The 24974-nt window shown below is 40.6% G+C and overlaps 1 protein-coding gene across 1 annotated transcript in view; it reads right to left on the reverse strand.

The window, feature by feature from the left end:
- Positions 1–24974, reverse strand: part of OTOF (otoferlin) — a 742062-nt gene that overhangs the window by 124806 nt on the left and 592282 nt on the right. The window contains exons 23-29 of the mRNA XM_053709494.1: positions 16468–16657; positions 14770–14894; positions 12745–12879; positions 10687–10848; positions 8572–8691; positions 8326–8487; positions 413–575 (exon numbers count right to left, since the gene is read on the reverse strand). Of these exons, the coding sequence (XP_053565469.1) occupies positions 413–575; positions 8326–8487; positions 8572–8691; positions 10687–10848; positions 12745–12879; positions 14770–14894; positions 16468–16657 (1057 nt within the window). The remainder of the gene's footprint in view (positions 1–412; positions 576–8325; positions 8488–8571; positions 8692–10686; positions 10849–12744; positions 12880–14769; positions 14895–16467; positions 16658–24974) is intronic.

Raw genomic sequence — 24974 nt, forward strand, 5'->3', positions numbered from 1 at the left:
AGCAGTGTTATACATAGTTATAAACACTGCTGCCGTAGACTACTATAGACATGTGCACGCTCCTAAGCTACTTTCAGCCTACCTAGGGCAACAAAGAACACCAAGAGAACAATGCAAATTTGATGACAGAAGTAACATGGAAAGCTTTATAAAGGTGTATGCTCTATTTGAATCATGACAGTTTAATGTTGACTTCCCTGTGTCTTTAAGTATAAATTAAACTGCTAGTTTAAGTAAACAGAAACTGACACAGCTACACTCAATGCTGCAAGAAATTCTCAGCAACTTATTTATGGAGCTAACTCTGAAATGATTTGTCTTTTTATTTGTATTAATTCAAAGCAAGTGTTTTATTGGTTTATTGTGTTATTTATGATAAAAAAATGTTGCTATACAATACAAACTTCAATACCTGCTGTGTTCCACTGCTGTGATTTCTTATCAGGAGGGCGGTAGATAAATTTCCTTAAGGAGCTCACAGCGTGTGACCCAACCAGTGTGTATCTGCCAAACGCCCTGCAGTCCACTACGCGGATATTCAAGGGAGGGTGCAACAGTTCATTCTCTGGCAGATCCTACAGGGTAAGCGGCATACTGAGATGAATGCAATCTACTAACTGCTTATGACAAACAGAACGCACAGTGTTTTTATTGTATTTATTATATGTTCAGTAACAAAAACAATACAGATGTACTGTAGCATTTATCAATGAACTGTCATAGTTACTGCATGACAGGTTATTTGTAAACATGGGGTAGATAGATTGCACATTCTTAGCTCCGGCATCTTGCAGACAACACAAGTATCACTTTTATTTAGTTTATTATATTCAAACTGTTGTGTCTTTTCTTTAAGATAGAATAACTCATGCTTTGATATATATACCCCTAGTCATCCTGTCAGCTCCAGTTCTGTGTCTTCCTGTTTGGAGTTAGATAGTTAAAGGCTTCAGCTTGGCTGCAACAAGAGAGTTTGCTGCTGCACAGATTAAGGAATTAGAATTCCGGTCCCTCTCAGTAATGCATTCTCACTACATGGGTCCAGGGCCGGCGCTTGTGTAAGGCAGTAAAGGCAGCCGCCTTAGATCGCCATCAGCAGGGGGGCGCCGAAAGGTGGCTGCCACTTGCCGAGGTGGATCATTTGCCTGAACTGAAGCATGAGTGTCAGTCAAAGGGACTTAAAATGTTTATATTTTATTGCCTGGTTCAGCTGTCTTACTGCATCTTATTTGCTACTACATGAATGATGCTTATTGGGTATTTGGCTGCCGCTATGCTTAGATGATGATCATTTCGTCTAGATGGGCTGGCCCGGGTGGCTTTTGCTATGGTATTGGAACGAATGTGTGGGCGTGTCTGTGGTGTGGAGCTCACTTGCGCATCTGCGCTGCCTGCCTGGCCTGCCTAAGCCTAGTGAGAGGGAAATCGTGCGGCGGGATGCCTGTGTCACCACGTAACTCACTGAATCTGCACTGGTCTGCACCACTCATGAAAATAAGCCACGTGAGTGAGTCAAGTGATGATGCCCACCTGACCTGACCCAGACAGACAGATGACCGTACACCATACTGAAGACGAGTGAGGTAGGAATGGTGGCGGGGGCCTCTGACTCTGAGGGCAGCTAGGCAGGGGTGGTCTGGGCGGGCGCCAGGCAGAAATATTAGAATGCACGGTCAGTGCCCTTCATGATGACAATTAGTGTGTTGTTTTGTGAATTGTGAGGTGACACTGACAACTGTCTGTGACACATTGACACAGGCAGCCAGGGGGCCATACCAGATGGCACAAGCACCTTAGGCTCTATGATCAAGTGCTGTATTTAAAATGCTGGTGCATGCTGCATACTTAGATACACATTTGAAACAGATATAGCTTGTATTATAAGCATTTTTGCTAATACATGTACAGTATATACATGTATATTACAAAATGCTTCTATTCAAATCTGAAATGTATCCATGTGTATTCCAATTTTGGCTTGATGTCCCTTTAAGCATCTTTCCTCCTGGGAACAGTTCCATGATTCCTCAGTTAAGCATCTTTCCTCCTGGGCACAGTTCCATGATTCCTCAGTAAAGTATCTTTCCTCCTGGGAACATTTCCATGATTCCTCATTTAAGCAGCTTTCCTCTTGGGCACAATTCCCTGGTTCCTCAGTTAAGCAGCTTTCCTCCTGGGAACAGTTCCATGATTCCTCAGTAAAGTATCTTTCCTCCAGGGAACATTTCCATGATTCCTCATTTAAGCAGCTTTCCTCTTGGGCACAATTCCCTGGTTCCTCAGTTAAGCAGCTTTCCTCCTGGGCACAGGTCCACGATTGCCCAGTTAAGCATTGTTCCTCCTAGACACAGTTCCATGATTCCTCAGTTAAGCATTTTTCCTCCTGGACACAGCTCCATGATTCATCAGTTAAGCATATTTCCTCCTAGACACAGTTCCATGATTCCTCAGTTAAACATCTTTCCTCCTAGACACAGTTCCATGATTCCTCAGTTAAGCCTCTTTCCTCCTAGACACAGTTCCATGATTCCTCAGTTAAGCATCTTTCCTCCTAGACACAGTTCCATGATTCCCCAGTTAAGCATCTTTCCTCCTGGGCACAGTTCCACGATTCCCCAGTTAAGCATCTTTCCTCCTGGAAACAGTTCCATGATTCCTTAGTTAGGCATTTTTCCTCCTGGATACAGCTCCATGATTCCTCAGTTAAGCATCTTTCCTCCTGGAAACAGTTCCATGATTTCTAAGTTAAGCACCTTTCCTCCTGGGCACAGTTCCATGATTTCTCAGTTAAGCATTTTTCCTCCTGGGCACAGTTCCATGATTCCTCAGTTAAGCATCTTTACTCCTGGGAACAGTTCCATGATTCCTCAGTTAAGCAGCTTTCCTCCTGGGAACAGTTCCATGATTCACCAGTTAAGCAGCTTTCCTCCTGGGAACAGTTCCATGATTCACCAGTTAAGCAGCTTTCCTCCTGGGCACAGGTCCACGATTCACCAGTTAAGCATTGTTCCTCCTAGACACAGTTCCATGATTCCTCAGTTAAGCATTTTTCCTCCTGGACACAGCTCCATGATTCATCAGTTAAGCATATTTCCTCCTAGACACAGTTCCATGATTCTTCAGTTAAACATCTTTCCTCCTAGACACAGTTCCATGATTCCTCAGTTAAGCATCTTTCCTCCTAGACACAGTTCCATGATTCCTCAGTTAAGCATCTTTCCTCCTAGACACAGTTCCATGATTCCCCAGTTAAGCATTTTTCCTCCTGGGCACAGTTCCACGATTCCCCAGTTAAGCATCTTTCCTCCTGGAAACAGCTCCATGATTCCTTTAGGCCTAGATTTAGAGTTTGGCGTTAGCCGTGAAAACCAGCGTTAGAGGCTCCTAACGCTGGTTTTAGGCTACCGCCGGTATTTGGAGTCACTCAAAATAGGGTCTAACGCTCACTTTCCAGCCGCGACTTTTCCATACCGCAGATCCCCTTACGTAAATTGCGTATCCTATCTTTTCAATGGGATTTTTCTAACTCCGGTATTTAGAGTCGTTTCTGAAGTGAGCGTTAGACATCTAACGACAAAACTCCAGCCGCAGGAAAAAAGTCAGTAGTTAAGAGCTTTCTGGCTAACGCCGGTTTATAAAGCTCTTAACTACTGTGCTCTAAAGTACACTAACACCCATAAACTACCTATGTACCCCTAAACCGATGTCCCCCCACATCGCAGACACTCGAAAAAAAATTTTTAACCCCTAATCTGCCGACCGCAACCTACGTTATACTTATGTACCCCTAATCTGCTGCCCCTAACACCGCCGACCCCTATATTATATTTATTAACCCCTAATCTGCCCCCCTAAACGTCGCCTCCACCTGCCTACACTTATTAACCCTTAATCTGCCGACCGCAAAGCGCCGCCACCTACGTTATCCTTATGTACCCCTAATCTGCTGCCCCTAACACCGCCGAACCCTATATTATATTTATTAACCCCTAATCTGCCCCCCTCAACGTCGCCTCCACCTGCCTACACTTATTAACCCCTAATCTGCCGAGCGGACCTGAGCGCTACTATAATAAAGTTATTAAACCCTAATCCGCCTCACTAACCCAATCATAAATAGTATTAACCCCTAATTTGCCCTCCCTAACATCGCCGACACCTAACTTCAATTATTAACCCCTAATCTGCCGACCGAATCTCGCCACTATTCTAATAAATGTATTAACCCCTAAAGCTAAGTCTAACCCTAACCCTAACACCCCCCTAAGTTAAATATAATTTAAATCTAACGAAATTAATTAACTCTTATTAAATAAATTATTCCTATTTAAAGCTAAATACTTACCTGTAAAATAAATCCTAATATAGCTACAATATAAATTATAATTATATTATAGCTATTTTAGGATTTATATTTATTTTACATGTAACTTTGTATTTATTTTAACCAGGTACAATAGCTATTAAATAGTTAAGAACTATTTAATAGCTAAAATAGTTAAAATAATTACAAATTTACCTGTAAAAGAAATCCTAACCTAAGTTATAAATAAACCTAACACTAGACTATCAATAAATTAATTAAATAAACTACCTACAATTACCTACAATTAACCTAACACTACACTATCAATAAATTAATTAAATACAATTGCTACAAATAAATACAATTAAATAAACTAGCTAAAGTACAAAAAATAAAAAAGAACTAAGTTACAAAAAATAAAAAAATATTTACAAACATAAGAAAAATATTACAACAATTTTAAACTAATTACACCTACTCTAAGCCCCCTAATAAAATAACAAAGCCCCCCAAAATAAAAAAATGCCCTACCCTATTCTAAATTACTAAAGTTCAAAGCTCTTTTACCTTACCAGCCCTGAACAGGGCCCTTTGCGGGGCATGCCCCAAGAAATACAGCTCTTTTGCCTGTAAAAAAAAACATACAATACCCAAGCCCCCCAACATTACAACCCACCACCCACATACCCCTAATCTAACCCAAACCCCCCTTAAATAAACCTAACACTAAGCCCCTGAAAATCATCCTACCTTGTCTTCACCATACCAGGTTCACCGATCGGTCCAGAAGAGCTCCTCCGATGTCCTGATCCAAGCCCAAGCGGGGGGCTGAAGAGGTCCATGATCCGGCTGAAGTCTTCATCCAAGCGGGGCAGAAGAGTTCTTCCATCCGATTGAAGTCTTCATCCAAGCGGCATCCATCCGGAGCGAAGCGGCAGCATCCTGAAGACCTCCACCGCGGAACATCCATCCTGGCCGACGACTGAACGACGAATGACGGTTCCTTTAAATGACGTCATCCAAGATGGCGTCCCTCGAATTCCGATTGGCTGATAGGATTCTATCAGCCAATCGGAATTAAGGTAGGAATATTCTGATTGGCTGATGGAATCAGCCAATCAGAATCAAGTTCAATCCAATTGGCTAATCCAATTAGCCAATCAGATTGAGATCGCATTCTATTGGCTGATCGGAACAGCCAATAGAATACGAGCTCAATCTGATTGGCTGATTGGATCAGCCAATCGGATTGAACTTGATTCTGATTGGCTGATTCCATCAGCCAATCAGAATATTCCTACCTTAATTTAATAGCTATTGTACCTGGTTAAAATAAATACAAAGTTACCTGTAAAATAAATATAAATCCTAAAATAGCTATAATATAATTATAATTTATATTGTAGCTATATTAGGATTTATTTAACAGGTAAGTATTTAGCTTTAAATAGGGATAATTTATTTAATAAGAGTTAATTAATTTCGTTAGATTTAAATTATATTTAACTTAGGGGGGTGTTAGGGTTAGGGTTAGACTTAGCTTTAGGGGTTAATACATTTATTAGAATAGCGGCGAGATTCGGTCGGCAGATTAGGGGTTAATAATTGAAGTTAGGTGTCGGCGATGTTAGGGAGGGCAGATTAGGGGTTAATAAAATTTATGATAGGGTTAGTGAGGCGGATTAGGGGTTAATAACTTTATTATAGTAGCGCTCAGGTCCGCTCGGCAGATTAGGGGTTAATAAGTGTAGGCAGGTGGAGGCGACGTTGTGGGGGGCAGATTAGGGGTTAATAAATATAATATAGGGGTCGGTGATGTTAGGGCAGCAGATTAGGGGTACATAGGGATAATGTAAGTAGCTGCGGTTTACGGAGCGGCAGATTAGTGGTTAAAAATAATATGCAGGGGTCAGCGATAGCGGGGGCGGCAGATTAGGGGTTAATAAGTGTAAGGTTAGGGGTGTTTAGACTCGGGGTACATGTTAGAGTGTTAAGTGCAGACGTCGGAAGGGTTACCGCATAGCAAACAATGGGGCTGCGTTAGGAGCTGAACGCGGCTTTTTTGCAGGTGTTTGTTTTTTTTTCAGCTCAAACAGCCCCATTGTTTCCTATGGGGGAATCGTGCACGAGCACGTTTTTGAGGCTGGCCGCGTCCGTAAGCAACTCTGGTATCGAGAGTTGAAGCTGTGTTAAAAATCCTCTACGCTCCTTTTTTGGAGCCTAACGCAGCCTTTATGTGGACTCTCGATACCAGAGTTATTTTTATGGTGCGGCCAGAAAAAAGCCGGCGTTAGTTTTTCGGGTTGTTACCGACAAAACTCCAAATCTAGGCCTTAGTTAGGCATTTTCCTCCTGGACACAGCTCCATGATTCCTCAGTTAAGCATCTTTTCTCCTGGAAACAGTTCCATGATTCCTCAGTTAAGCATTTTTCCTCCTGAGCACAGTTCCATTATTCCTCAGTTAAGCAGCTTTCCTCCTGTGCACAGTTCCATGATTCCTCAGTTAAGCACCTTTCCTCCTGGGAACAGTTGCATGATTCCTCAGTTAAGCAGCTTTCCTCCTGGGAACAGTTCCATGATTCCTCAATTAAGCAGCTTTCCTCCTGGGCACAGGTCCACGATTCCCCAGTTAAGCATTGTTCCTCCTAGACACAGTTCCATGATTCCTCAGTTAAGCATTTTTCCTCCTGGACACAGCTCCATGATTCATCAGTTAAGCATCTTTCCTCCTAGACACAGTTCCATGATTCCTCAGTTAAGCCTCTTTCCTCCTAGACACAGTTCCATGATTCCTCAGTTAAGCATCTTTCCTCCTAGACACAGTTCCATGATTCCCCAGTTAAGCATCTTTCCTCCTGGGCACAGTTCCACGATTCCCCAGTTAAGCATCTTTCCTCCTGGAAACAGTTCCATGATTCCTTAGTTAGGCATTTTTCCTCCTGGATACAGCTCCATGATTCCTCAGTTAAGCATCTTTCCTCCTGGAAACAGTTCCATGATTTTTCAGTTAAGCATCTTTCCTCCTGGGCACAGTTCCATGATTCCTCAGTTAAGCATTTTTCCTCCTGTGCACAGTTCCATGATTCCTCAGTTAAGCATCTTTCCTCCTGTGCACAGTTCCATGATTAATTAGTTAAGCATCTTTCCTCCTGTGCACAGTTCCATGATTCCTCAGTTAAGCATCTTTCCTCCTGGCAACAGTTCCATGGTTCTACAGGTTAGTATATTTGAGCAGGCAGAACTACCATTGGAATAGCAGGTTATGTGGCACCAGGGCCCAAGTGCTGGAAGGGGTCCATAGCAGCCAGTCTATACATAGTCATGTGCATAATGTGTACAATACTTATGCAGGGGAGCCTTTTATTCGTGCAGTCTATCTATCTATCGATCTATCTATCTATATATCCTCAAAATCCTTATGCAGAGCAGCATGTATATTATTACTATTGCTTACTACAGAGTTACCTCTTAGGAGCCCCACATTTTTTGTGCACCAGGGCCAGTAGATTTGCTACTACATCTTAGCACAACCTTGCAAGGCAGCCACATGGTTTCCCTTGCTCACTTTTACAAAGGATTAAAGTGACAACAAAACCCAAAAGTTTTCTTTCATGATTGAGATAGATTATACATCTTTATACAACTTTCCAATTTACTTCTGTTATCAGTTTTGCTTTACTCTTTTGGTATTTTTTATTGCACTACTAGGAGCTATCTGAACACATTTGTAAACCAATGACAATGGGAATGCAAGTTCAGCCACTAATCAGTAGCTAGCTCCAAGTTCCTTAGCCTATCTAGATATGTTTTTAAACAAAGGATACTAAGAGAATGACACAAATTAGATAATAGAAGCAAATTGGAAAGTTGTTTAGAATTGTATGCTCTATCAGAATCATGAAATACATGTTTGGGTTTCTTGTCCCTTTAACAACTGAATGCTTTTCTTGCAGTAGCTAGTACTGTACTGAAGTTTTTGCCATTTTCACACCATAATACGATTATACTATCCACTTACCACTTCAAACCATTTCACAAGGGTACTAAAATTAGGATTCTTCTTGTAGTTTTGGATCAATGCAGACTGGACCCCCCGTCCAGCACACTCAATATCAACTCTGGGTCTGTCTACCTGGGCTAAGTTTACTCTCTTGAGATCCCTCAATCCCCAGAAGAGAATCTAAGAGAAACAAAATGAGACATGTTACAGAAGCTAAGATACCTTAAGCTGTATTTAGATTCTACATCCAAATAGCAATCTCACCTCCACTCTGTATTTGCTCAGCACAGGTCGGATACCAAGTGGGACTGGAAGGATAGGGCCTCTGTCCAAGTCTGTTGGACCATCAATTGGTGGCAGGTCAGATTTTCCTCCTACTCCGATCTATAAAGCAAGTTAGAGAAAATTGAACATTGTATAATTCTGAGAGCAGTCTATCATATTTGCTTTTTCAGTTAAACTCATTAAGTTACGTACTAATAGGGTACAGTTCATAATTAAAAAATAATTAAATCTTAATATATTTTATAACAAGCTATAAAATAACAGCACACTGATGCAGAGGATAAAATAAGGTAAAATAAAAACCTAATGAGGAAAAAAAATTAGCAAAAAAGTAAGATTAAGAAATTCTCAGCACAACAATTTCCTGTAATTTTCTTCTACTGACAAATGATGGTATTCTTTGTTTAAGTGACTTCTTCTTGCTAAATGTGCTGGAGCACGTATCATCCATGGTTCTGTATACATTTGTACTGGACATAAGTAAAGACAGACAGACAGATAGTGAAACGGCTTTATCAAAGGGTGACCCTTTTATCAAAGTCACCCTTTGATAAAGCGGTTTCACAGCGAAACATGTTAGGGCACTGGTGAGGAGTCTCGGAGCTCCTGTGATTGTTAGGTCAGTTAGATAAAACTACCATGCATACTTATAGCACTAATATGGTTATCTAATTTTGTACCGGTTATAATTCATGTGTCAGTCAGTATAATTGGATCTGCAAGAGCGTACTTACTCTGTACTCCACCGTTAATGTGGCACTTCACTTAGTGTTAACGCTCTAACCCTAGAGCTCTGTCTATAATGTATCTGATTATTTGATTCTATGCACCATATTCAACAACCATGGCTGCTTTGTCTCTATTTGAAGCCTGAGTCAATCCCCTGCAGTATAGATTCTAGAGATCTCCAGATAGAGTATATACATACCAATTGTATATTTCTACTCTGATTATGACCACTGGGATGACACAGAATATTTTACTTTAAATCCCCAACATATTGCCACGATTCTATTATATCCTTTATAAACGTAGTGAGGCTATTTAACGAGTCTAAGTATTACCTATAGTATTCAGTACTAATTTGTCTAAATGACACTCCTACCGGTAATTACATTCACCACCCGGTAGAACTCTGATTACTATCTTTAAGACCGCACAGTATACTCCACTCTATGCTCCCAGGATATTGATACATAGTTATCATGTTGAATTCAGTATCAAGGTTGGTCAATCAGCTCTGGAATTGATATAAGCAATTACTAGTAAGCTATCAACTAGATATAGCTACCGGTATTTATCTCCAGATGTATGGGACATCAGCCATTTATAAGACCTGTAAAAACTATACTACTAGGCAGGCTTTTCAAGTGATTAAGTATAGTACATTCATTCCTTATGTTACATTATATCACATTGATTGTTTCATAGCCACCTCCAATGTGACACACTACCACTACTCACATTAGGAAGTTGAGAATAATTGATTACTCTCTCTTATTATCATTATACCCCTTTGTTCAATTTGATACATAGGGTCTATGAGTAATCAGCTATTTAGCTGAAAATTGTTATCCAATCTATGGTACTCCAATATTGTGTGCACCAATCATACTGACTGAACTATTTATACTATGACCTGGTACATTATATAGAATTGGTAATCCGTTCTAATCTGTATATTTTGTATTGCACATCCCATGATTTTAATTCTATTTTGTGTTTGAATAAAAGTTATGTTTTAACTTCTAATTTGACATTTGATCTTCAAGCTCCATTTTGTACCTATGTATTTAATAATATGACTCACATGTTACTGCATTGAGTGCTACGTGTGTATTCTTGAATGGTTCTCTCCATCTCTCTTTTTGCACAAATTATTTAATACACAACACCTCCTCCCCTCCTTTGTATTTTGCTAATTAGCTGCTACTATATCTAGGGTGCAGTTATATGTACATATCAGTAGTGCCATTGGACCTCCTTTTTCTTTCATAAGTTAAATTGTTATGTGCTTGTATTTATTTGTATTTATATTGTCATTAAATATTCATGTTCTGAAGACCTCAGTCCAGATGTCTCTGTCTTATTTACCTGGAGAAGCTCAAAAGCAGCCAGCAGGTCTCCTGCAGTAGAGTTGCCTCGGTATATCTGGTAATACTCCAGTTGTGGGGGGAAGCGAGGGCCACAGTATCCTTCATCAGACATTTTCACTACAGGTTTAGCAAAGGTTCTGCCCATAAAGTCAGCCTTCCCCTGAAAATGAACCACAGAAAATGTCAGAGCTGGGACAAGTTTAGCAGGAAATTTAGAATAAAACATTTGTGATTTAAATATACCTAAAGATGATATATTCCAGTGCAAGCAGACTGTAAGGCAAATCTATCAATGCTCTCTTAACCACAAGAGCTCTTCTTTTATATAATTATAGAATGTCACTTTTGTTATATTAGGTTATGACATGAGACTCATTATTCAAACCTGTGGCTTAATACAAAATTGTTTCTATACACCGTAAGGGCTCCATTTATCAATCATTTGGCGAATTCTCCTTTCTGTTCTCCTATCAGTTCTCCGCAGCTCTCCTTAGGAGAGGCACACATGTGTGCCAGTATTTATCAGAAAAAAAGTTGTTTTTTCTCAATAGGAGAGCTGAGGAGAACTAATGATAAATTTCTCCAGTTGGATTAGTATATTCTCCTTATTTATAACTGAAAATAAGCAACTATTCTCCATGTCAATCATATATAAACCAATAGAAATATTTATACAGCCTTCCTAGTAGCTTTGTTAACGCCCTTCTTCAACATCTACATTTTTATTGTTTTTGTGCTTGAATTTCAGAGCTTTTTTATATCTTATTTTTATGCCCCAATAGATATCATTTTTGTGCTCTGTTATATATTATTTTGGCACTCCATTATATATATTTTTTTCACGCCATCATAAATTATTATTGCACTCCAATAACCATTATTATTGTGCTTTGTTATAGATAATTTTTGCACCTTGTAGAGCCCATTTTTTGTGTGTAACTGCTTCTACAACTGGTAGAGAATAGATTTCTAATGCTGTTCTCCACTGTAGCTATGGAAAACTTTAATGCAGGAACTTGCAGGAGAACTTTCAGTCCACAGGAGAATATAAATGATAAATTTGTAACTAGGAGAATTATGAGAACTATATGAAATACGACTAAAAAGATCTAATTTTACCCTTTTTTTTGGAGAACATGTACTCCAAGGAGAGTGAGAACAGAGTAGGAGAATTTTACAGTCGAACTTGCCCAATTTTAGGCGTATTTTTGAATGATAAATAGGGGAATTATTTCTCAGGAGAACTTTCAGGAGAAAATATAGGAGAATATGAATGATAAATCGAGCCCTAAGCAATTGGTTAAATAAACAAAAAATAAAGAAATACCTAGTTTTAATATGCACTTAACCACATGCAAAGCAGATAAACACATAGTTAAAGTTGTGCACCCAGGTGTCATAAGTTGGTGCTCATGAGGACAGCAAGATCAGATAGAACATGCAATTTTAAACAACTTTCTAATTTACTTCTATTATAATTAATATAAAGCATAGGAGTCAGCCCTTTTTTGGTTCAGCACCTGGGTAGCACTTACTGATTGGTGTCTAAATGCAGCCACCAATCAGCAAGCCCTACCCAGGTGCTGAACCAAAAATTGGCAGGCTCCTAAGCTTACATTACAATAAAGATACCAAGAGAATGAAGAAAATTTGATAATAGAAGTAAATTAGAAAGTTGCTTAAAATTGCTGCTCTGAATCATGGAAGTTAAATTTTGACTAGACTGTCCCTTTAAGTTACAAAAAAAAAGGCAAAAACAAATATTTCAGAGAACAAAAAACAAAAACAAATATTTTTTTGGTATCCTATCACATTATATGTCAATTTGATTGAAGCAGTGTTGAAATGGTTTGTTAACCCACTTATGTACCAAAAATAAGATAACACAGCAGCACATCCATGTTTGACTTCATATTTAGATACCACAGAAAAACTGCGTTAATCAAGATACTGCAGAGTCGCTTACTTCCGTCTACTGTATGAGCATTAGCCACAATATGAGCGCTAGTATTTTTTATGCGCCACTTAATAACCCCGCATGACATTCACAACTTACTACTGTATCTTGGTCATAGATTTCTATGACTATGATGGGTGGGTCGTCTCGCAACTCATTGGCTTCACCGTAAAGCTCCACGTTATCAAACACCAACAGCTGGTCCCAGGTTGGACAGAGAGTTTCATTCAGCACCTGGGGAAGGTAAAATTGTATTTGAATCTCTAGTTATTTCTGAGATCTGTTCATAGTCCCAGTTTTTTATTAAACTGAATTGTATTATCATTGTATTATTATTCATTATAATGTTTATGGGGGGGGGAGACAAGCAGACGAAGATAAACACATACGGTGGAAACGTGAAGGGAAGAGGGTGACATAGGCTAAAAACAGATATGAGAAGTTATGAGGAGATATGTGGTAATGGAGGAAAATTAATAATAAACAACATTCTCAACATTCAGGGTGAAAAACATAAGTATTCGCTTATTAATTTATATACTTGCGCATGTTGGTTGATGAGAGGGAGTATTGAATCCTGACAATTTGATTTGACAATTACGTAAATAATAATAATAAATTATAGCTAAATAAAACAATTTCGTCATAATGCGCTGAGGAAGAGCATTGCAAGGGCTTCTTGCCAGAAGAGACACAATGAGGATTGACAGTGATAGAAAAGCTCCATGTCTTTTGGAGATAAGATAGAAAAGCTCCTTTTCTTTTGGAGGGTACAGGTCAAAATGAAGAAGCAAAAGGACACCAGTGGAACGTGGGGTTACTAAGGGAACCTATTTTGTTGGTGCAGGTGGTTTTTCATTGGGTGGGAGCACACTAAGTGAGCCTTGCTTGGAGAACAATACACTTGTGTTGGGGATCACTGTAGCAGGGGATTACTTGTAGTTTGAAGGCTATAAAGTCAAATAGAACACATAGAGGCCCATTTATCAAGCTCCGAACGGAGCTTGAGGACCCGTGTTTCTGGCGAGTCTTCAGACTCGCCAGAAACGCAAGTTATGGAGCAGCGGTCTAAAGATTATTTTTTGTGTGTCCTGTTTTTACAACACTGAGCATGTGCCTCAATCAGTATGATATTGCTTCTAACGCAGTTTTCTAGAGGACAGAAGTTCTGATAAAAGTGCCAGCTTCTGAGCCTTAAGCAGGCCGGAATAAGGTTTGAGACATAGGGGTCGATTTATGAAGCAGCGGAAGCTGCTTCCGACCCACTCCGCTTCAGGTCCAGAAGTCCTAAGACAGCTGCTCCTTAACTCATCTGCCACCTCTATGGAAGTGGACAGCAATCAGCCCGATCGAATACAATCTGGTTGATTGACACCCCCAGCTAGCGGCCAATTGGCCTCGAATCTGCAGGGGGCGGTATTGCACCAGCAATTCACAAGAACTGCTGGTGCAATGATAAATGCTGACAGCGTATGCTGTCGGCATTTACCGATGTGCGGCGGATATGATACGCTATAGCGGATCATGTCTGTCCGCACCATGATAAATTTACCCCCTGGCCTCAAATTAAAAGGACATGAAACCCCAAGTTTTTCTTTCATGACACAGTTAGAGCATGTGATTTTAAACAACTTTCTAATTTACTTCTTTTATCAGATTTCCTTAATTCTCTCAGTATCCTTTGTTGAAGGAGCAGCTATGCACTGCTGGGAGCTAGCTGAATACATCTAATGTGCACTGCCAGTCAGCAGTTAGCTCCCAGTAATGCATTGCTACTCCTGAGCCTACCTAGGTGTGCTTTTCGACTATACCAGGAGAATGAAGCAAATGAAATAATAGAAGTAGAGTAGAATGTTGCTTAAAATTACATGTTCTGCCTACTGTCTGAACCATAAAATATATTTTTTTTATGTTTTCACGCTCCATTAAGCAGCTGATTAACTGTTCTGGGCAACAGCCACCAAAAAGTGCTAAAACTGGCTCAGCATATAGATTGTGATAGGTCGGAATTTGAAACAGCTCATCAGACCTATTAAATCCATCTGATATGTTAATAGGTAAGAACGGAATCTACCACTTACCTATTTTAACAGCAGATTGCGTTATGTACTTGTATCTACTTACCTCTGTGCACTGGCTTTGTGTATTGAAGAAAACACGGGCAAAGGGGTCAGAAAGCCCACTGCTATCTGCAGCAAACAAGCTCCGCGCCTGGTACATATGAGCGCGCAGCTGGAAGACCTGTTTCTCTGTAACAGATGATGGTAAAGATGAGGGTTATGCATTACCGTGTAGCTCACATTACATCATGTAAAAATATGACATTGTTTAAATATACAAAAAACAGTGTAAACATCATAAGATTACAATTAAAAGTGCATTAAACTAAAACAATATAAAATACAATATTTCACAGCAGTTTTTAGACATAAACCACTGTGTTGCATGTATGGGGAGGAAAGACAGGGTCCCACAGACAAAGGTAGAGATGCCACTAATACTTGTCACTGTAGTGAGAGGGAAGATCATGGACACTTTTGGTTGCACCATAGAGGTTAAATTAATCTGACTTAAAGTGATGTTAAGTTAACAGGAAGTGTTAGTTCATATACAAATTATACCTAGAGGCAGGTTCCTTACTGGCTAATAAGGAAAAACAGACCCATTGGACTGGGAAATTAATAAAGTTTTTTTTAGAATATCAGCATCTATTTGAAAAACAAAAAGCAAACTGTGTGGTTTCAATGCCGCTAATGTTTATTAAAGGGACAGTCAACACCAGAATTTTTGTTGCTTTAAAAGATAGATAATCCCTTAATTACCCATTCCCCAGTTTTGCATAACCAACACAGTTATAATTATACACATTTTACTTCTGTAATTACCTTGTATCTAAGCTTCAGCAGACTGCCCCTTATTTCAGTTCTTTTGACAGACTTGCATTTTAGCCAATCAGAGCTGTCTCCATGGTAAATTCATGTGATTGTTATCTATATGAAACGTGAACTAATGCCCTCTAGTGGTGAAAAACTATCAAAATACATTTAGATTAGAGGCGGCCTTCAAGGTCTAAGAAATTAGCATATAAACCTCCTAGGTTTAGTTTTCAACTAAGAATACCAAGATAAGAAAGCAAAATTGGTGATAAAAGTAAATTGGAAAGTTGTTTAAAATTACATGCCCTATTTGAATCATGAAAGTTTTTTTTTACTTGACTGTCCCTTTAAATACTATAATGGTAAAACTTTTTAAAAGTTTTCATTATTTAAAACAAAAGGCCCATTTGTATGGAGCTTGAGGTCCCGTGTTTCTGGTGAGTCTTCAGACTCGCCAGAAACACAAGTTATGGAGCAGCGGTCTAAAGACCGCTGCTCCATAACCCTGTCCACCTGCTCTGAGCAATTCAACCCGAGCTGCTGGTGCAATGCTGAATACGGAGAACGTATTGCTCTCCGCATTCAGCGATGTCTGTCGGACCTGATCCGCACTGTCGGATCAGGTCCGACAGACATTTGATAATTCGCCCTCAATGTGTTTCACAGTTACAAGCCTTTCTAGGAGACCTGATGAAACCATGTGCACTTAGTTTTAACATGTACCATTTACTGAACTTCTCACTCAAATCTCTGGGAGCCTGCGGAAGTCTTTATTCTGGAGACCAACATGCAGGATCCTTACAACCACTATGCCTAATTTGACTTATCTGTTGCTAGTTGTGGGTACCAGTTTCCTGTGTATTGTGCACTAGGGGGTCTCAGAAGGAGCAGTAACCCATCCTATACTCTACATCCTGTAGATGACAGAACTATGGGTTAGGCTTACTTGTATAGCTGAGGCTGATGGGTGGGAACGACTGAAGACCTGGTCCTTTTACTGCCTTATTCTCCTCAAATCCGCAAGGAAGACCACAGAGAAAATCTTTGCGCTGCTTGTTGAGGCCTAACCACAGGTAGACTTCCATCTTGGATTGTACAGTCCAACCAGCTGGGCCAAAGCCTCTCTTACCAGGCAGCTAGAGGAAAACACGGAAAGGGAAATACAAATAATTTATTAGCACAGGGAAATAGATTTTGTAAGGTAGACAACATAAGGATGTACTGCTTTTTTATAACTATGTTAGATTTAAATTATATGTTACAATATGGAAACATGTTAAACAAATAGCTTATCTGTATATGTACTGTATACTGTGACTAATTTATTTACATTTTTTACTCCTATTACATAACCTATCTAAACCAGGAATGAAGTAACAAATTAAAAAAAAACAAAAAAAACACTAAACAAAACACAACAAAGAATGATCTCAACCTATAAACTCATGATACAGTTATATAATAGTGTAAATGTATAAGAATATATTTTTACATTTAACACACCTGTTTCATGCACTTAATGTGATGAGAGCAGGATGTGATGTCACTAGTTTGGGGGCGGGGCTGAGGTCCGGTAGTCTGTGTCGCAGTTAGTTAGTACAATCAACCTGACCAGATGTGTATTGCTATGCTTTGTAATAAAATAGAGTTGTACCATCATTGCTGTGTCCTGCATATGTCCTGCATCTCATGACATGGTGTCAGAAGTTCTGGACTGCGCTTCTGTTCCTGATCGATTGCAATGTCAAAGTTTACCCCACCTGAGCCTTTTGACTTCTCTCAGCCTGCAGCTTGGCCCACATGGCGTCAGCGGTTTCAGCGCTTCAGGATTGCTTCCAAATTGAACAAGGAGAGTGGTGAAGTACAAGTTAATTCTCTTTTATACTCTATGGGGAAGGATGTGGAGCCAGTGCTCAATGCTTTTACTTTCCAAGAAGGGGAAGAATTTAACTTTGATATAGTTATGGATAAACTCAGTGCCCACTTTGTGCCCAAAAGAAATGTGATTCATGAGAGAGCTTGTTTTCACAAACGTAATCAGCGTGTGGGAGAATCTGTGGAGTCATTTGTGCGCAGCCTGTATGAACTAGCTGAATTCTGTGAGTTTGGTGTTGCTAAAGAAGAGCAAATCAGAGACAGAATAGTTATTGGAATTGCAGATGCTGAAGTCTCACTGAAGCTGCAGTTAGAGTCTGATTTAACGTTAGACGGGGCTATTAGGATGGCCCGTCAGAGTGAACTGGTGAAAAAGCAAAGTGCTGATCTGAGGTCTGAGAGTATTGTGGATGAAGTGCAACAGTCTAGGAAAACTGCTAGTGAAAGGCACAGTGTGAGCGGTAGATCTAAAGTACTGGAAAGGCCTAGAAGTGGATGGGCGCAACATGCCCGATGCACACGGTGCTACCGGGCTCATGATCAGAGTGCTATATGCCCGGCCAGAGATAAAAGATGCAGAAAATGTAACAGAATAGGCCATTTTGAAGTGGTGTGTAAAACTGAATACATTAAGGAGATGCAGGTGGACAGTGACCAGGAGGGTCAGGAAGTGTCTTTTGTGGGGTCCGTTGTGGAACGGACAAGCTCAGAGGAAGATTGGAAAGTTACTTTTACTGTAATGGGAGCCAAAGTTGATTTTAAGATTGACACAGGAGCAGATATCACTGTAATGTCTTTTGCTGAATTTATGAAACTGCCTCGACAGCCCCAGTTGGCGAAGGTTACTACAAATGTCCATAGTCCTGGTGGCTGCATTGATTGTGTGGGGAAATTTCTTGCCAACTGTGAGTACAAGCAAAGGAAGTTCACCCTGTGGGTGCATGTGATCCGAGGTCAGTGTGTTAACAATTTATTGAGTAGAAAAGCAGCCTGTGACTTGGGCCTCGTGGCCAGAGTGAATGAGATTTCCGAAGATATGTTTGGCGAGTTGGGCCTACTGAACTGCAAACCTGTCCGTATAGCACTTAAAAGTGACGCAGTCCCATACAGTATTTCTACTCCCCGTAGAATTCCGTTCCCGCTCATGCCCCAAGTGGAGAAAGAGCTTATGCGCATGAAGTCTATGGGGGTTATTGAAGAGGTTGTTGAAGCGACTGATTGGTGTGCCCCCATTGTTCCAGTTGCAAAGAAAAACGGAAAGGTGCGCATCTGTGTGGACCTGAAAAGGTTGAATGAGGCGGTGAAGAGAGAGAGATTTGTGCTGCCGACATTAGAAGATATAGCTCCAAAGTTGGCTGGGGCTAAGTTCTTTTCCACATTAGACGCTTCTAGCGGCATTTGGCAGATCCCCCTGGATCCAAAGTGCCGCAAACTGACTACCTTTATCACACCGGTAGGTCGGTTCTACTTCTGCAGACTCCCCTTTGGGATATCCTCCGCTCCTGAAATCTTTCAAAGGGAAATGAGTTCTCTCCTGAGTAACCACGTGGGCACGGCAGTCGTCATGGACGACATTCTAGTGTATGGGTCTACGGTGGAGGAGCATGATCAGCGTTTAAGTTGTGTACTACAGGCTATCAAAGAGTCTGGGCTGAAGCTGAATAAAGGAAAATGTCATTTCAGGAAAACTGAATTATGTTACTTTGGGCATATCATCAATGGGGATGGCATCAAGCCAGACCCCGAGAAAATTTGTGCTATTGAACAGATGAAAAGTCCTTCTGATGTACATGAGCTGAGACAGATATTGTGCCTTGTAAATTACTTGGGCAAGTTTCTTCCAGATTTATCTACAGTTTTACACCCTATCACAGAGTTGCTTAAGAAAGACGTTGCCTGGGTCTGGGGACCTTCACAAGAAAAAGCTTTCCTGCATGCCAAGTCCCTGCTGGGGTCTGCCCCAGTGCTGGGGTTCTACGACCCTTCAAAAAAGACTGTGGTTAGTGCCGATGCAAGCAGTTATGGGTTGGGGGCTGCACTCCTGCAGCTGAATGAAAATAAACTACAGCCCATCGCCTACTGTTCCCGTACACTGATGGCTGCGGAGTCAAAATACGCTCAAATTGAGAAAGAGTGCCTGGCTGCAGTTAGGGCCTGTGAGCGCTTTCCGCGTTATCTAGTGGGTTTGGAGAAATTTAGTCTGGAAACTGACCACAAACCGCTAGTCCCTCTAATCAACTCCTATACCATTGACAAAACACCCTTGAGATGCCAGAGACTTTTAATGAGACTGCTCAGGTTCAATGTTCAGGCAGTGCATGTGCCGGGGAAACAACTGGTTGTGGCGGATACACTATCCAGGCTCCCGCTGGCTGCTGCTGAAGAATCCTCCACAGAATCTGAGGTGAAAGTGAATGTTGATTCAGTTCTGGCCTCTAAGTCCATTTCTTCAAGGAAACTGGAGGAAATAAAGAGAGAGACATATTTGGACACAGATCTGCAAGAGGTTATAAGGTACATAAAAGAAGGCTGGCCCGAGAGCCGGGCAGCCTGGATGTCTTTAAGTGCTTACCAGCCAGAGAGGTTGCAGCTCACGGAGCTGGAGGGGTTGGTGCTGTTCCAAGACCGCATTGTAATTCCTGTCAGCATGAGGAAGGAGATGTTAAACAGGATTCACGATGGCCACTTAGGCATTACAAAGTGCAGAGAAAGGGCAGCTACAGCTGTGTGGTGGCCTGGGATCAGCTCCGACATTGCAAATCACGTGTCTAAATGTGCCTTTTGCCGGGAACGCCGGCCTACTCAGAGAAGGGAGCCCTTGATTTCTACTCCGCTGCCTGCGGGGCCGTGGCAGAAAATAGCTGCTGATTTGTGTGAACTGCACGGGAAAAAGTTCCTTGTTGTGATCGACTACTATTCCAGGTATTTGGAGATTGCACCCCTGAATGATATCACAAGTCAGGCCGTTATCATTTGCCTGAAGAGCTTGTTCGCCCGCCGGGGCATTCCAATGGAGCTAGTGAGTGATAATGGTATGCAGTTTGCTTCTACAGAGTTCAGTGCTTTCAGCAGGGAGTATGATTTTGTACATTCCACGTCAAGTCCACATTATCCGCAGGCCAACGGAATGGCTGAAAGGGCAGTTCAAACAACAAAATTCATTCTAAAGCAATCTGACCCGTACCTAGCCCTCTTGTCATACAGGGCGATGCCCATTCAAGCCACCGGGTTTAGCCCGGCACAGCTGATGCTAGGACGCCAGATTCGCACCACTTTACCCTCAGTGGGTGTCTTCAAGCCGCCTGGCTCTGTTCCTCGGGACGAAGTCCTTAGGAGGGATGAAGAGGCCAAAAAAGGTTATCGTTTCTTCTACGACAGGAGACATTCTGTCAGGCCCTGAAAGCGGGCCAAAGTGTCAGAATTAAACTGGATAATGAGAAGAAATGGAAGACGCCTGCTACGGTAGTTGGCCGCTCTCCAGAACCAAGGTCTTATACAGTCCTTACGGAGGGAGGGACGGTTACACGCCGTAACCGAAGACATCAGTCTGTACCTGAGAGTCTGGAACTGGATGCCTCAGTACCACCGCCGGTGGGATCTCCTGTTCTAAGAGAGGTGCTTTCCCCTCAGCAAGACCACAACGGGGATATATCTTTGCCTCCAGCGGACTCTTGTTCACCATCTTCTGTATCAGAGGACAGTTCATGCAAAGTTACATCAAGCGGAAGAGTGCTGAAACTTCCGGCCCGATATAGGGACTGACTTTAGCTAGAACAGTGACCGGAAGTATGGGCAGAATAATCCCATGGTCACTGTGGACTAGGGTAGTCTACCCCGATGTCCAAGTCAGGATGTAATTTATGTGTTAATATTTTCTGAACCTATTTGTTTATATATTGTTCAAAAAAATGTTGTTGTATACTCTGTTCGTATACCTTGTTATTTGTTATATTCAAATGTATGCTTCGCCTTTGAAAAAGGGGAAGATGTGATGAGAGCAGGATGTGATGTCACTAGTTTGGGGGCGGGGCTGAGGTCCGGTAGTCTGTGTCACAGTTAGTTAGTACAATCAACCTGACCAGATGTGTATTGCTATGCTCTGTAATAAAATAGAGTTGTACCATCATTGCATATGTCCTGCATCTCATGACACTTAAGTTATCTTAAATGTATAAAACATTGAATTATTTCCAGCAAACACACAAAAATAAATAATGGAAGCCCTTAATAAAAATATATATATATATATTCAGTTTAGTATGGTATTTGGTCTGTAGGTATTTTTATGCAATACTAACATAGGAGTACACGCTATATGTATATACGCTATACAGTATATTACTTTAACCAGTGAGACTCTTGCTGAGTGGACTTAGGGGCTATAATGGATCTGCATATTACTATATTCTGTTTGTAAATATCATTTGGAAGACTTTTTAGACTTTATTTAATTTATGCCACCTTATTTGAGTTTTTATTGCATTAGATGTGATGTTTATTTATGGTTAGTTCTCATAGACAATTTCATACATTTTTATATATAAAGTTTAGTAAATACATGTTTGGGGGGAGTGTCTTAAATTGACATTAAACACTAAATACATTTTATGCCCCTCCCTCTAATTATGAGTCCCACCATTTTGAAACCTAGTTTACACTGCAGGTATCTGAAGGAGAGTTGCTGCACATTTGCAAACACACAATACTGGAATGTTGTGTCAGCTAGATTTTAACATTGTGGTGTCCATGGCAAGAAGAAGGTGGGAATAACTTCAATACTAAGCTTATAAAATGTATTGAGGCCAAGACTACAAGTGGAGAGCTTACACAGCTCAAGTTAAATCAATAGTGCTCTTATTCTTGCACTCATATTACAGGTTGAAAGTAAAAAGGTATCGCTTGAGCAAAACCCTCTAGTGCACTAACATTTGGAGGTCGCATAGCGTGGCCACGCCAAATTCCTCAAATACTTTTATAGGGTGTGCTACAAAACTCTGTTCTGGCTTTTGCTCAAGTGCCAACCCAAAACTAAGAATAACTGAACTGCGCTAAGCCAAAGGTATGCTAAAAAAATGTTTCAATTGCTTTGTTCTTCACTCAGTAGAACATGCTAATTTAGTTATACTGTATATATACTGAGGGTCAGATTACAAGAGGAGCATTATTTAATGCTCCCGGCTCGAGATTTAACTGCGCTAGAATTAAGGTTTTTGCGTGTGTCGGGTTGCGCTCGTATTACAAGTTGAATGTAAACTGTTAACCCGACGCTTGTAAAAAGCTGAACTTAGAATATAGTGCGCACAACGACGTATTTCCATCATAGCAGTCAATGGAGAAAAAAAAGTTGAAAAAACCCTACTCACGCAAAACCCGATTACATATTCTCAAGTGAGCTAATACGACATGAAAATATGAATATTTCACATTCTTAACATATAAGAATATTTTCTATTTATTCATAAATACATATTTCTACATATATCTGATAGTATTTTGATAATATATATATTTATATCTACACTCACTGGCCCCTTTATTACGTACACCTATTCAATTGCTTGGTAAAACAAATTGCTAATCAACCAATCACATGGTAGCAACTCAATGCATTTGAGTATCAGAATGGGAAAGAAAGGGGATTTAAGTGACTTTAGATGTTGTATGGTTGTTGGTGCCAGACGGGCTAGTCTGAGTATTTAAAAAACTGCTGATCTACTGGGATTTTCACGCACAACCATCTCTAGGGTTTAGAGATTGGTCCAAAAAAGAGAAAATATCCAGTGATGTCAGAGGAGAATGGGAAGACTGGTTCAAGATGATAGAAAGGCAACAGTAACTCAAATAACCACAAGTTACAACCAAGGTATGCACAATACCATTTCTGAATGTACAACATATCGAACCTTGAAGCAGATGGGCTACAGCAGCAGAAGACCACACCGGGTGCCACTCCTGTCAGCCAAGAACAGGAAAATGAGGCTACAATTCACACAGGATCACCAAAATTGGACAATAGAAGATTGGAAAAATGTTGCCTGTTCTGATTAGTCTCTAAATTTTAGCTGCAACATTCAGGTGGTAGGGTCAGAATTTGACATAAATAACATGAAAGTATGGATGCATCCTGCCTTGTATCAACAGTTCAGGCTGGTGGTGGTGGTGTAATGGTGTGGGGGATATTTTATTGGCACTCTTTGGGCCCCTTAGTACCATTTGAGCATAGTTTAAATGTCACAGCCTACCTGAGTATTGTTGCTGACCATATCCATCCCTTTATGACTAAAGAGTACCTGTCTTCTGATGGCTACTTCCAGCAGGATAATGCACCATGTCACAAAGCTTAAATAATCTCAAACTGTTTTTTTGAACATGACAATGAGTTTACAGTACTCCAATGACCTCCATAGTCACCAGATCTCAATCAAATAGAGCACCTTTGGGATGTGGTGGAATGGGAGATTTTCATCATGGATGTGCAGCAGACAAATCTGCAGCAACTGCTTGATGCTATCATGTCAATATAGACCAAAATGTCTGAGGAATGTTTCCATTAGTTCTAAAGGCAAAAGGGGGTCCAACCCGGTAATAGCAAGGTGTACCTAATAAAGTGGCTGGTGAGTGTGTGTGTATATATATGTAAATCTTCAGGTACAAAAGCACTCTCACGAAACTGGTCAGGTAGGCACCAGGGTGCAAAATAGGAATAATAAATTAGCAAGAAAAAAAGGCACTATCTGGTTTTGAAAAACAAATAGTATATTTTCTGCTATTAGTGCCTTTTTTTCTTGCTAATTTATATATATATATATATATATATAACACCCAATTAGAAAAGTTAGTGCTGATCAACAATTGAAAAATCCTGCATGGAGGGTGGGACTGGAGCTCGAACGCTGACAAGCCAGAACCGGGCAAATAGTGATAAATGCAAAACAAAAAGTGAAACCCCTGAGCCCAAAACCGGTGGATCATTATGCACTTGGAACATAGGCAACACACTGGAAAGTATTAGGTTAAAACATACCTTTTAATTCACATAGTAAAAGAACAGATTAGTCTCAGTGAAAAAGACAGTGACCTAGAGCGTGGTAAATACGGAGATGACGTTATCTGACGTGTTTCACGCCCTTCTGGCGCTTTGTCAAAGATTGCCTCTGTTCCAAGTGCATATTGATCCACCGGTTTTGGGCTCAGGGATTTCACTTTTTGTTGTGTATATATATATGCGATTGTTCTGACGTGCGTTAACTTCAATCGTGCTCAAGCGTTTGTGTTTACTTTCAACTTGTAATACGAGTGAATCCGTCAAAAAGGCTAAATAAATGGCCCTTTATCAAAAAACAGACAAACCTAATGCAGCTGTAGTCGATTTGTTTGTGCGGATAAAACCATTAATGTAAAGGCCGGAAGGCTTCTAAAAACATAAATTATGCTTACCTGATAATTTCCTTTTCTTCTGATGGAAAGAGTCCACAGCTGCATTCCTTACGTTTGGGAAATAAGAACCTGGCCACCAGGAGGAGGCAAAGACACCCGAGCCAAAGGCTTAAATACTCCTCCCACTCCCCTCATCCCCCA

The sequence above is a fragment of the Bombina bombina genome, chromosome 4 (assembly GCF_027579735.1).
Source record: "Bombina bombina isolate aBomBom1 chromosome 4, aBomBom1.pri, whole genome shotgun sequence".
Lineage (NCBI taxonomy): Eukaryota > Metazoa > Chordata > Amphibia > Anura > Bombinatoridae > Bombina > Bombina bombina.